General features: G+C 47.6%; 1 protein-coding gene across 1 annotated transcript in view; it reads right to left on the minus strand.

The window, feature by feature from the left end:
* Positions 1-11: 11 nt before the first annotated feature.
* Positions 12-15549, minus strand: part of LOC136579658 (chemokine-like protein TAFA-1) — a 29396-nt gene continuing 13858 nt past the window's right edge. The window contains exon 4 of the mRNA XM_066579704.1: positions 12-163. Within this exon, the coding sequence (XP_066435801.1) occupies positions 146-163 (18 nt within the window). The 3' untranslated portion in view covers positions 12-145. The remainder of the gene's footprint in view (positions 164-15549) is intronic.

Raw genomic sequence — 15549 nt, forward strand, 5'->3', positions numbered from 1 at the left:
ATGCTCTCTGAGACGTTAGACACATTATCTTTATTTCCCTTGGTCCGGTACTCATACAGACAGTATTGGTGCCGCCGGCGGCCTTCATCAACGACGGGAAGATGTCTCTAGAAGCGCAGCCTTTCCTGCGAGCGTCGCCCAGGCTTCAGTACCGCGGGTGAATCTGAAAAGACAAAGCAAAGGCCGTTGTAGGTGGAGTCCAGGGCCGAATCCCAACAGAGGCGCTTCCTGACGTACTTGGCGCTGGACATGACGCCGGCCGATGCCGCTTTAACACTTAGGGCTGATCACCGCATATTACACGTGATATGCAGTGAATGGAGGCAATGAAAGTCAGCGGGCCTTCATTCTTCCATGCACATACGGCAGAGAAATAGATCGCAGCATGCTCTACCTCTGCGTATGCTACGGAGCCTTCCTAAAACGCATCCGCACTCTCAACACAGCGGGGAATTAAAAACAAAATCACTGTCCGTGCTGTCAGATTCCCGGGCGTGCACAGCGCATACTCGGCCCGCATGGACAAGGTTCATATACAAATAAAGAGCGAGTGCAGAGGAGACCCCAGCAGGAGAAGGTCATCGGAGAAAGTCCAAGTGCGAGAATTATAGTAAGGGTACCCGAGCCGAGGGCAAGGCCAGGAGGCCCAATGCAGCACAGAGCCAAATAATGCACACCAACCAATCAGAACCAGGCATGCGTCATCCCAATCGGTGGCATGTCCCCGGAGAGTGTGTCACATGACAATGACATCATCAGCAACCGGGACAGAACGACAGACGCCTGCCAGAATGAAAGCAAATGGACACAGCAGAGAACAAAGATCCGAAGTCCCACCCTAAGAACAAGCCAAACCAATCACACGTCTGTATGAGGGCGCATGCAGTCAGGCCTACTCCTGTCCCCTTATACTGCGATATGGACAGATATTGCACAAAAAAAACTGATTACCACAAATCGGTTTTCAGATTGCCGATTTTTCTTTTGACTGACGTCCGAGACAGAAGAATCGTTACATGTACTTTCTGCAAGAGAGTGTCCTTGTTGAAAAGGGTTGTCCCATTGCAAACTATGGATGGCCTGTCCACAGGGTAAGGTGAGCAGATGTCCCGATTTAGGTGGGACAGTCCTGCTTTGGAACCCTGTGTCCCACTTTCCCCAGGCGGAACAGCCATTTGTCACGATTACTACTAAGGCCACTGTGCGGGTCACTATTACTACTGGGGTCACTGTATTACTGCTGAGACCACTGTGGTGGTCACTATATAACTGATGGGACCACTGTGGGGGTCACTATATTACTACTGAAACCACTGGGGGTCACTTTTTTTACTACTGGAGCCACTGTGGAGTCACTATACTACTACTGAGACCACTGTGGGGGTCACAATTACTACTAGAACCACTATGGGGGTCACAGTTACTGCTTGGGCCACTGTGGGGGTCACAGTTACTGCTTGGGCCACTGTGGGGGTCACAGTTACTACTGGGGCCACTGTGGGGGTCACAGTTACTACTTGGGCCACAGTGGGGGGTCACTATATTACTACTGAGGCCAATATAGGGGTCACTATTACAACTGAGGTCAAAATTGGAGACGTTATTACTACTGAGACCAGTGTGGGGGTCATAATTACTACTGGGTCCACTGGGGGGGGGGGGGGTCACTAAATTACTACTGGGGCTGATATTGGGGACACTATTATTTAAGTCAACTGTAGGGGGTCACTATTACTGAGGCCACTGTCGGGTCACTCTGACTATTGAGGCCAATATAGGGGACACTATTACTACTGAGACAAATATAGAGAACATTATTACTACTAGTACAACTGTGGGGGTCACTATTACTACTGTGGCTGATATAGGGGTCACTGTTACTACTGGGGCTGATATAGGGGACACTGTTACTACTGGGGCGACTGTGGGGTCACTATTACTATTGAGGCCAATATAGGGGACAATATTACTACTGCAGCCAACATAGGGAACATTATTACAACTGAGGCCAATATAGAGGATAATGTTACTACTGGGGCCACTGTAGGGGTCACTATTACTACTGAGACCACTGTGGAAGGGGGTGACTATTACGGCCACTGGGGGGGGGGGTCACAATATTACTATTGAAGCCACTATAGCTGTCACTATTACTGCTAGGGCTGATATTGGGGACCCTTATTACTGTGGCCACAGTGGGGGTCACAATTACCACTGAGACCGATATAGGGGACATTACTATTAGGGTGACTGGGGGTTCACTGGGGCCACTGTGGGGGTGACGGTTGCTACTAAGGCCACTGTGGGGATCACCATTACTACTAAGGCCAATATAGGGAGCACTATTACAACTGAGGTCAAAACTGGGGACATTAGTACTACTGTGGCCACTGTAGAGCTCACAATTATTACTGAGGCCTCCGTGGGTCTCTATATTACTACTGAGGTTACTATAAGGGTCACTATTACTACTGGGGCTGATATTGGGGACAAGTAGTACTGAGGCCAATATAGGGTGACTATTACTATGGAGACAAATATAGGCACCATTATTACTACTAGTATAACTCTGAGCGATCGCTATTACTACTGGGGCTGATATAGGGGGACACTATTACTGCTATAGCCACTGTGAGGGTGACTATATTACTACTAAGACCACTGTGAGGGAGTCACTATTACTACTAGGGCCACTGTAGGTGTCACTATTACTACTGGGGCGGATGTAGGGAACACTATTATTACTAAGGCCACTGTGGGGATCACTATTACTATTGAGGTTAATACAGGGGACAATCTTATTACTGAGACAAATATAGGGAATACTAGTAATTATTAGGAAATTATGTAATACCACTGTTTCTGCATGCCATGAGCCTGACAGACACAGCTCTGCTACATGACATGGCATGCTCATCACAGACACAGTTCTGCTACATGGCATGCTCATCACAGACACAGCTCTGCTACATGGCATGCTCATCACAGACACAGCTCTGCTACATGGCATGCTCATCACAGACACAGCTCTGCTACATGGCATGCTCATCACAGACACAGCTCTGCTACATGGCATGCTCGTCACAGACAGCTCTGCTACATGGCATGCTCGTCACAGACAGCTCTGCTACATGGCATGCTCGTCACAGACACAGCTCTGCTACATGGCATGCTCGTCACAGACGCAGCTCTGCTACATGGCATGCTCGTCACAGACGCAGCTCTGCTACATGGCATGCTCGTCACAGACGCAGCTCTGCTACATGGCATGCTCGTCACAGACGCAGCTCTGCTACATGGCATGCTCGTCACAGACGCAGCTCTGCTACATGGCATGCTCGTCACAGACGCAGCTCTGCTACATGGCATGCTCGTCACAGACGCAGCTCTGCTACAAGGCATGCCCGTCACAGACGCAGCTCTGCTACAAGGCATGCCCATCACAGACGCAGCTCTGCTACAAGGCATGCCCGTCACAGACGCAGCTCTGCTACAAGGCATGCCCGTCACAGACGCAGCTCTGCTACAAGGCATGCCCGTCACAGACGCAGCTCTGCTACAAGGCATGCCCGTCACAGACGCAGCTCTGCTACAAGGCATGCCCGTCACAGACACAGCTCTGCTACAAGGCATGCCCGTCACAGACACAGCTCTGCTACAAGGCATGCCCGTCACAGACACAGCTCTGCTACAAGGCATGCCCGTCACAGACACAGCTCTGCTACAAGGCATGCCCGTCACAGACACAGCTCTGCTACAAGGCATGCCCGTCACAGACACAGCTCTGCTACAAGGCATGCCCGTCACAGACACAGCTCTGCTACAAGGCATGCCCGTCACAGACACAGCTCTGCTACAAGGCATGCCCGTCACAGACACAGCTTTGCTACATGGCATGTGCGGCACAGACACCGCTTCGGTACATGACATGCGCCTGATCGACACAGTTCTGCTAAATGGAATGCATAGCACAGAAACAGCTCTGCTACATGACATGCGCTTCATGGACACGGCTTTGGTACATGACATGCACCTGACAGAAATGACATGCTCATGGTACAAACACAGCTCTGCTATATTATATGCGCATGACAGATACAGCTGTGCTACAGTACATGTGCATGTTACAAACTCAGCTATACATGACATTCGCGTCAAAGACATAGCTTTGGTACATGACATGCGCCTGACAGACACATCTGTGCCACAGTATATGTGCATGTTAAAAACTCAGCTCTGCTATATGACATGCACCTGATGGACATGACATGTGCATGGTACAAACATAGGTCTGCTACATTATATGCACGTGACAGACAAAGCTGTGCCACAGTACATGCGCATGTTACAAACTCTGCTCTGCTACATGACATGTGGGTCACAGCACAGACACAGCTCTGCTACATGACATTTGCATGACAGACACATGTGCCACAGTACATGCGCATGTTATAGCTTTGGTACATGATATACAACTGACAGACATGACATGCATGGAACAAACACAGTTCTGCTACATTATATGCACGTGACAGACACAGCTGTGCCACAGTACATGCACACGTTACAAACTCAGCTCTGCTACGTGACATGCATGTCACTGACACAGCTTTGGTATATGACATGTGCCTGACAGACATGACATGCGCATGGTACAAACACAGCTCTACTATATTATATGCGCATGACAGATACAGCTGTGCCACAGTACATGCGCATGTTACAAACTCAGCTCTTCTACATGACATGCGCGTCACTGACACAATTTTTGTACATGACATATGCCTGAGAGACATGACATGCGCATGGTACAAACACAGCTCTGTTGCATTATATACGCATGACAGACACAACTGTTCCACAGTACATGAACATGTTACAAACACAGCTCTGCTACATGACATGCGCATGACAGATACAGCTGTGCCACTGTACATGCTCCTGTTACAAAATCAGCTCTGCTACATGATAGGTGCGTCACAGACACAGCTTTGGTACATAACATGCACCTAACAGACATGATATGTACATGTTACAAACTCAGCTTTGCTACATGACAGAGGAGTCACAGACACAGCTTTGGTACATGACATGCGCATGGTACAAACACAGGTCTGCTACATTATACGCGTTTGACAGCTGTACCACAGTACATGTGCATGTTACAAACTCTGCTCTGCTACATGACATGCACATGTTACAAACACAGCTCTGCTACATGACAGACATCAATGCTGACTATACACATTACATGCACAGCACATCAGACAAATAGCCGCTTGCAGCTCTACTACATTTATGCTGACTGCACACATGGCACACACAGTTCCTGGATACAGTGCTTAGCCACTGATCATGTGATCCCTGACTCCACCCACACAGGTGATCACATGACGGTGACATCATCACAGGTCCTGGTATTTTCTATTGGCTTATCCAGTATACAGTACTACCAAACTCCAGAATATCTCCTCCCACAGCAGTGACATCACCAAAGGTCCTTCAGCCCACCGGATCCCAACCAATCGAACAACCAATCACCGTGAATAGCCAACCTTAACAACCAATCACCGTGAATCAGCCAACCTAAACAACCAATCACCGTGAATCAGCCAACCTAAACAACCAATCACCGTGAATCGGCCAACCTAAACAACCAATCACTGTGAATCAACCAACCTTAACAACCAATCACCATGAATCAGCCAACCTAAACAACCAATCACCGTGAATCAGCCAACCTAAAGAACCAATCACCGTGAATCAGCTAACCTAAACAACCAATCACCGTGAATCAACCAACCTTAACAACCAATCACCATGAATCAGCCAACCTAAACAACCAATCACCGTGAATCAGCCAACCTAAACAACCAATCACCGTGAATCAGCCAACCTAAACAACCAATCACCGTGAATCAGCCAACCTAAACAACCAATCACCGTGAATCAGCCAACGTAAACAACCAATCACCTTGAATCAGCCAACCTAAACAACCAATCACCATGAATCAGCAAAACCAAATAACTGAGTAAATCCAAACAACCAATCAGGTTGCGAATGGTGTGCATTTGGAGAGTAATATAGATATATAAAGACGAAAGCCCTCACTGACTTACTGACTGTCTGACTGACTCACTCACTCACTCACTGACTGACTGACTGACTCACTCACTTACTGACTGGCTCACTCACTGACTGACTCACTCACTAACTGACTCACTCACTCACTGACTCACTGACTGACTCACTCACTGATTGACTCACTCACTCACTGACTGTCTCACTGACTGAATGACTGACTCACTCACTCACTGACTGACTCACTCACTGATTCACTCACTGACTGAATGACTGACTCACTCACTGACTGACTCGCCACTAATTCTCCAACTTCCCGATGTCGTAGAAACATGAAATTTGGCACGAGCATTGATTATGTCATAAATAGGAAAAGCTAATGGGTCCCAACTCGATTATTCAATTCTAGCGCAAAAGAATTAGCGTCCAAATTTTATGTACGGAATCTAATTCTCTCACTCCCCGATGCAGCAAATAATTACACAAATTTTTACCGCACAAATGTCAAATTTGCCATGACCGTTCTTTGCGTACTAAATATTGGAAATTTAAAGTGTTGCAACTTGATTATTCAATCCTATGCATAAAAGTAAGTGACCCCCTATGTTATGGAACTAATAACTAGAGATGAGCGAATGTACTCGCTCGAGTATTAGGGTACTCGAGATGCTCGTTACTCGAGACGGACACCACGCGGTACTCGAGTCAATTCCATTTCCTTCCCTGCATGTTTAGCGTCATTTTCTGGCCAATAGACATGCAGGGAAGGCATTACCACTTCCTCCTGTGACATGCCAGCCCTATCCCACCCCCCTGCAGTGAGTGACTGGCGAGATCAAGTGACCACCGAGTACTTAAAGCGGTCCCGCCGCGGCTCGCCACAGACACGCTGGCAGAGATTAGGGAGGGTGCTGCTGGTGCTATAGGGAGAGTGTTAGCGTCTTCAAGAACCCCAATGGTCCTTCTTAGGGCCACATCTGACCGTGTGCATTACTGTTGTGGCTGCTGGGAGCAGTTTTGCACTTTTTTTTTTTTTCATCTTGGGCTCTGCAGACTATTGCGTTGTCAGTCTGCAGCCAATTATACAGAGTATAGGGGCAGTACTGGTGAGGCAGGGACGGTGGTAGTGTAGAATCCTGTCTAGAAGAACCCCAACGGTCCTTCTTAGGGCCACCTCTAACCTTGTGCATTACTGTTGTGGTAGCTGGGAGCAGTTTTGCACTTTTTTTTTTTTCATCTTGGGCTCTGCAGACTATTGCGTTCTCAGTTTGCAGCCAATTCTACAGAGTATAGGGGAAGTATTGGTGAGGCAGGGACAATGGTAGTGTAGAATCCTGTCAACAAGTACCCCAAAAAAGCTCCTTCTTAGGCTACCTGTGAGCGTGTGCATTACTGTTGTAGTGGCTCACTATTAGCCAGCTAGGGCTTTCTGCAGCCCAGCGTATATTTGTTTTGCCCTACAGTGTGCGTTACATAACCGCTGTGACCCTCCAAGTGCAGGCCAATAATTGCCAAATTTTTTACACCGCTCTGTGTGTTCCGTCAACTTCACGCACAACGTACAGCCGCAGATAGAGGGAAAGACATATACACGCTATCTAGGCTGCTGGTTTAAAAAAAAAAAAACTGAAAAAACATTCCGCCTTAGGGCTACCTGTGAGCGTGTGCATTACTGTTGTAGTGGCTCACTATTACCCAGCTAGGCCTTTTTGCAGCCTAGCGTATAATTTTTTGCGGACTGCAGTGTGCGTTACATAACCGCTGTGACCCTCCAACTGCACGCCAATAATTGCATAATTATTCAGACCGCTCTGTGTCTGCTCTATTCGTAATCCACCATGCTGAGGGGTAGGGGTAGGCCTAGAGGCCGTGGACGCGGGCGAGGACGCGGAGGTCCAAGTAAGGGTGTGGGCACAGGCCGAGTTCCTGGTCCAGGTGAATCGCAGCCGGCTGCTGCAGGATTTATGAGAGAGGCAAGTTTCTGGGGTCCCCAGCTTCATATCACAATTTACGGGTCTGCGTGGTAGACCTTTATTACAAACAGAACAGTGTGAGCAGGTCCTGTCGTGGATGGCAGAAAATGCATCCAGCAATGTATCGACCACCCAGAGTTCTGCGCCGTCCACTGCTGCAACTCTGAATCCTCTGGCTGCTGCTCCTCCTTCCTCCCAGCCTCCTCACTCCATGAAAATGACACATTCTGATGAGCAGTCAGACTCCCAGGAACTGTTCTCAGGCCCCTGCCCTGATTGGGAAAAAATGGTTCCTCTCTCACCTGAGGAGTTTGTTGTGACCGATGCCCAACCTTTGGAAAGTTCCTGGGGTCCGGGTGATGAGGCTGGGGACTTCCGGCAACTGTCTCAAGAGTTTTCACTGGGTGAGGAGGTCGATGATGATGATGAGACACAGTTGTCTATCTGTGAGGTAGTAGTAAGGGCAGTAAGTCCGAGGGAGGAGCGCACAGAGGATTCGGAGGAAGAGCCGCTGGACAATGAGGTGACTGACCCCACCTGGTTCGCTAAGCCAACTGAGGAGAGGTCTTCAGAGGGGGAGGCAATTGCAGCAGCAGGACAGGTTTTAAGAGGCATTGGGGTGGCCAGGGGTAGAGGCAGGGCCAGAGCGAAGACTCCCCCAACTATTTCCCAAAGCACCCCCTCGCGCCAAGCCACCCTGCAGAGGCCTAGGTCTTCAAAGGTGTGGATGTTTTTCAGTGAGAGCGCGGACGACTCTCACTGGGCTCTGTCTATAGTGCTGCTACTGAAATGTTACTAGGGGGTCTGCATATACTGCTGCTACACAAATGTTACTAGGGGGTCTCCGTATACTTCTGCTCCTAAAATGTTACTGGGGTCTGCGTATACTTCTGGCACGTAAATGTTACAGGGGTCTGCCTATACTTCTGCTAATGAAATGTTACTGGGGTCTGTCTATACTGTTACTACAGAAATGTTACTGGGGTCTGTCTATACTGTTACTACAGAAATGTTACTGGGGTCTCCCTAAAATGTCTAGGGCATGGCGTGTGGGCCGCAGCCAACATGTATTTCCTCTCCCGTAACCTCAGCCATCCGGGGAACTGCAATGGGATTTCTTTCTGTACCGTCTGTGTGTTCCTGCTTGCAACCCATGCTGCGGGTGCACACAGACTTGCCATAGCAGAGTTGTACCTGCCTGGCAATTTTAAAAGTAACCCTGAATGTCTAGGGCATGGCGTGTGGGCCGCAGCCAACATGTATTTCCTCTCACGTAACCTCAGCTATCCGGGGCACTGCAATGGGATTTCTTTCTGTACCGTCTGTGGGTTCCTGGGGGCCACCCATGCTGTGGGTGCACACAGACTTGCCATAGCGGAGTTGTACCTGTCTGTCCCCAAAACACTGACAGACTTGGGTAGGGTGCAGAGTGCAGATGGTTTACCCCTTGCGTTGTCGATGAGGTATCCGACACCCAAACAGAATGAGTAGTGTGTGGACACATGGAGTCCCCATGGCTATGTCACTTGCAGCACCTTGGGCCACACAAGGTGTTTGCTGGGACAGAGGCTGACCCAGGGCCCGCTCACATACTTCCCACACCGAGTATTGCTGCATTGTGGAGATGTGTAGAAGTGATGGGCTGGCAGCTGAGTCCCTTTTATGCCCACGTTTGCAGCTCCTGACGGAGGTGGCAAAGGATTGGAATGAAGATGGAACGTCAATCTATTATCAATTCTCAACAGCATTGTGGGCTATCGCCCCGCCCCTTTCGAAGAGGGTCGCTGCCTGGCCCTGCCAACCCTCTGCAGTGTGTGCCTCCCGTTACTCCTCATGGCAGACGCACTTATAAATAGACATGAGGGTGGTGTGGCTATGAAGCAAGCGTGTGGCATGAGGGCAGCTGAAGGCTGCGCAGGGGCACTTTGGTATGCGCTGTGGACACTGGGTCGTGCGGGGGGGTTGGGCAGCATGTAACCCAGGAGAGGAGGCAGAGTTGTGTCCCACAGGCAGTGATTGTGCTTAGTTGGAGGTAGTGTGGTGCTTAGCTAAGGTGTGCCTTGCTAATGAGGGTGTGTCCGAAGTAAAAATTGTTGGGAGGGGGGGCACTCTTGCCGCTATTGTGGCTTAATAATGGGACCTGGGAGCCTGAGATGCAGCCCAGCATGTTGCCCCTCGCCTGCCCTATCCGTTTCTGTGCCGTTTCCATCACTTTCGTAGGTTTTGAAGATTTGCATAAATAAAAAACCTTAGCGAGCTTCGGTGATATACAAAAATGCTCGAGTCGCCCATTGACTTCAATGGGGTTCATTACTCGAAATGAACTCTCGAGCATCGCGGGAAGTTCGACTCGAGTAATGAGCACTGGAGCATTTTGGTGCTCGCTCATCTCTACTAATAACATATCTGTACCCCGCAATATATGAGACCGTTATCTTCTCAGCATTTAGAAATCTGAGTATATGCTGACAGGAATAAAACTGACTGCCGTATGTATTGAAAGACTGTAAAGTACAAAAGGAAGTGGACATGGACTGCTGGGATGGAGTATGCCTTTAAGTATAACAAGGGACTGCAACCTTCAGTCTGGGTAGGAAATTTGAATAAAAAGGGGCGTTACCTTTCAGGGTAAAAATGAGGAGAGTGTGTTAGGTGGACATTCTGTGGAGTGACATTATCACATACAGTCTGAGATAAATCTCTCCCCTATCTGCCTATACACTGAGAGGAATCTATCTAATCTGTGTGTTATGGGCAGTGTGTGTGAGGTGGACATTCTGTGGGGTGACATTATCACATACAGTCTGAGATAAATCTCTCCCCTATCTGCCTATACACTGAGAGGAATCTATCTGTTCTGTGTGTTATGAGCAGCGTGTGTGACGTGGACATTCTGTGGGGTGACATTTTCACATACAGTCTGAGATAAATCTCTCCCCTATCTGCCTATACACTGAGAGGAATCTATCTGATCTGTGTGTTATGAGCAGAGTGTGTGAGGTGGACATTCTGTGGGGTGACATTTACACATACAGTCTGAGATAAATCTCTCTCCTATCTGCCTATACACTGAGAGGAATCTATCTGATCTGTGTGTTATGGGCAGTGTGTGTGAGGTGGACATTCTGTGGGGTGACATTATCACATACAGTCTGAGATAAATCTCCTATCTGCCTATACACTGAGAGGAATCTATCTGATCTGTGTGTTATGAGCAGAGTGTGTGAGGTGGACATTCTGTGGGGTGACATTTACACATACAGTCTGAGATAAATCTCTCTGCTATCTGCCTATACACTGAGAGGAATCTATCTGATCTGTGTGTTATGGGCAGAGTGTGTGAGGTGGACATTCTGTGGGGTGACATTATCACATACAGTCTGAGATAAATCTATCTGCCTATACACTGAGAGGAATCTATCTGATCTGTGTGTTATGAGCAGAGTGTGTGAGGTGGCACATTCCGTGGGGTGACATTTACACATACAGTCTGAGATAAATCTCTCTATATGCCTATACACTGAGAGGAATCTATCTGATCTGTGTGTTATGAGCATAGTGTGTGAGGTGGACAATTCTGTGGGGTGACATTATCACATACAGTCTGAGATAAATCTCTCTCCTATCTGCCTATACACTGAGAGGAATCTATCTGATCTGTGTGTTATGAGCAGTGTGTGAGGTGGACATTCTGTGGGGTGACATTATCACATACAGCCTGAGATAAATCTCCCATCTGCCTATACACTGAGAGGAATCTATCTGATCTGTGTGTTATGAGCAGTGTGTGTGAGGTGGACATTCTGTGGGGTGACATTTACACATACAGTCTGAGATAAATCTCTCTGCTATCTGCCTATACACTGAGAGGAATCTATCTGATCTGTGTGTTATGGGCAGTGTGTGTGAGGTGGACATTCTGTGGGGTGACATTATCACATACAGTCTGAGATAAATCTCTATCTGCCTATACACTGAGAGGAATCTATCTGTTCTGTGTGTTATGAGCAGAGTGTGTGAGGTGGCACATTCTGTGGGGTGACATTTACACATACAGTCTGAAATAAATCTCTCTATCTGCCTATACACTGAGAGGAATCTATCTGATCTGTGTGTTATGAGCAGAGTGTGTGAGGTGGCACATTCCGTGGGGTGAGATTTACACATACAGTCTGAGATAAATCTCTCTATATGCCTATACACTGAGAGGAATCTATCTGATCTGTGTGTTATGAGCAGTGTGTGAGAGGTGGACATTCTGTGGGGTGACATTTACACATACAGTCTGAGATAAATCTCTCTATATGCCTATACACTGAGAGGAATCTATCTGATCTGTGTGTTATGAGCATAGTGTGTGAGGTGGACATTCTGTGGGGTGACATTATCACATACAGTCTGAGATAAATCTCTCTCCTATCTGCCTATACACTGAGAGGAATCTATCTGATCTGTGTGTTATGAGCATAGTGTGTGAGGTGGACATTCTGTGGGGTGACATTATCACATACAGTCTGAGATAAATCTCTCTCCTATCAGCCTATACACTGAGGGGAATCTATCTGATCTGTGTGTTATGAGCAGTGTGTGAGGTGGACATTCTGTGGGGTGACATTATCACATACAGTCTGAGATAAATCTCCTATCTGCCTATACACTGAGAGGAATCTATCTGATCTGTGTGTTATGAGCAGAGTGTGTGAGGTGGCACATTCCGTGGGGTGACATTTACACATACAGTCTGAGATAAATCTCTCTATATGCCTATACACTGAGAGGAATCTATCTGATCTGTGTGTTATGAGCAGTGTGTGAGAGGTGGACATTCTGTGGGGTGACATTATCACATACAGTCTGAGATATATCTCCCATCTGCCTATACACTGAGAGGAATCTATCTGATCTGTGTGTTATGAGCAGAGTGTGTGAGGTGGCACATTCCGTGGGGTGACATTTACACATACAGTCTGAGATAAATCTCTCTATATGCCTATACACTGAGAGGAATCTATCTGATCTGTGTGTTATGAGCAGAGTGTGTGAGGTGGCACATTCCGTGGGGTGACATTTACACATACAGTCTGAGATAAATCTCTCTATATGCCTATACACTGAGAGGAATCTATCTGATCTGTGTGTTATGAGCAGTGTGTGAGAGGTGGACATTCTGTGGGGTGACATTATCACATACAGTCTGAGATATATCTCCCATCTGCCTATACACTGAGAGGAATCTATCTGATCTGTGTGTTATGAGCAGAGTGTGTGAGGTGGCACATTCCGTGGGGTGACATTTACACATACAGTCTGAGATAAATCTCTCTATATGCCTATACACTGAGGGGAATCTATCTGATCTGTGTGTTATGAGCATAGTGTGTGAGGTGGACATTCTGTGGGGTGACATTATCACATACAGTCTGAGATAAATCTCTCTCCTATCAGCCTATACACTGAGGGGAATCTATCTGATCTGTGTGTTATGAGCAGTGTGTGAGGTGGACATTCTGTGGGGTGACATTATCACATACAGTCTGAGATAAATCTCTCTCCTATCTGCCTATACACTGAGAGGAATCTATCTGATCTGTGTGTTATGAGCAGTGTGTGAGAGGTGGACATTCTGTGTGAACACCAGATAAACACCAGTACCAAATTGAGTCGGGTGAAGTAGGGTATATCAGCTAGTATAGATATATGCCTCCTGTCAGGACCGCTGTGGTATGTCTGGCATAATAGTGTGTTAGGACCTGCAATGACGTTACCAGGGGGCAGAGTTGTGATGTCATCAGGGGGTGGGGCTATAACATTGCCAGGGAACTGAGCTATGAGATTCACTCACTCACATACATACAGACAAGTAGTTGTTAGTAGTTTGATTATTACTACTAGGATGACTGTGGGGTCACTATATTACTGCTGAGTCCACTGTGAGGGGGAATATAACTACTGAGGATACTAAGGGGGTCATTATATTATTACTGAGACCACTGTGTGGGGCACTATTAATCCTAGGGCCACAGTGTGCGTCACTATATTACTACTGAGGCCACTGGGTGTGTTTGTGTGTGTGTGGGGGGGGGGGGGGATTTTAACTACTAAGGGCACTGCGGGGATTATATTACTACTGACACCACTGTGTGGGGCACTATTACTCCTAGGGTAACTGTGAGGCTCACTTTTACAATTGGGGCCACTGTGGGGGTCACTGTTACTACTGAGGCCAATATAGGGGACACATACTACTGAGGCCACTGTGGGGGGCACTATTACTCCTATGGCCACTGTGAGGGTCACTATTACTACTAGGACCACTGTAGGGGACACAATTACTACTGGGGCTACTGTGTGTATCATTATTACTACTGGGTCCACTGTGCAGGTTATTATAACTATCATGGTCACTGTGGGGGTCACTATTGCTACTGAGGCCAAAATAGGGAACACTATTATTACAGAACATTATTTCTATTAGCACGATTGTGGAGGTCACTGTTACTACTGGGGCTGATATAAGGGAGACTATTACTAATGGGGCCACTATGGGGCTCACTATATTACTACTGAGGCCAGTGTGGGTGTCACTATTACTACAGAGGCCAATATAGGGAACACTATTACAACTGAGGACAATATAGGGGACATTATTACTACTGCAGCCACTGCAGGGCTCACTATTACTTCTGAGATGTGTGTGTGGGGGGGTCACTTATTACTCGGGCCACTGCGGGGGGGGGGGGGGGGGTGTCACACTATTACTATTGAAGCCACTGTAGGGGTCACTATTACTACTAGGGATGATATTGGGGACACTTATTACTGAGGCTGCTGTGGGGAGTCACTATTTTACCACTGAGGCCATTGTAGAGGTCATTATTATTACTAAGGCCATTGTAGGGGTGACTATTACTACTGAGACCAATATATGGGACATTATTACTATTAGGGCCACTGTGGGGGTTACTATTACTACTGACACCATTGTGGGGGTCAATATTACTACTCGAGCTACTGTGGGGGTCACTCTTAAAATTGAGGCCAACATAGGGGACACTATAACTACTGAGACAAATATAGGGAACATTATTACTACAAAGACAACTGTGGGGGGCACTATTACTCCTAGGGCCACTGTGGGGGTCCCTTTCACTATTGGGGCAACTATGGGGGTCACTATTACTACTGGGGCTGCTGTGGGCATCACTACTACTACTGAGGCCACTTTGGGGTTCGCTATTACTACGGAGGCCAGTATAGGGGACACAATTACTACGTAGGCCACTGCGGGGGTCACTATTATGACTGGGCCACTATGGGGGTCACTATTATGACTGGGGCTGATATTGAGGACATTATTATTACTAAGACCACTTTGGGGTTCGCTGTTACTACGGAGGCCAGTATAGGGGACACTATTACTACGGAGGCCACTGTGGGAGTCATGATGATTTCTATGGGTTTTTTAATGACCTTTTTTTGGAAAACCTAACATGT

The sequence above is a fragment of the Eleutherodactylus coqui genome, chromosome 10 (assembly GCF_035609145.1).
Source record: "Eleutherodactylus coqui strain aEleCoq1 chromosome 10, aEleCoq1.hap1, whole genome shotgun sequence".
In the NCBI taxonomy this organism is placed as follows: Eukaryota; Metazoa; Chordata; class Amphibia; order Anura; family Eleutherodactylidae; genus Eleutherodactylus; species Eleutherodactylus coqui.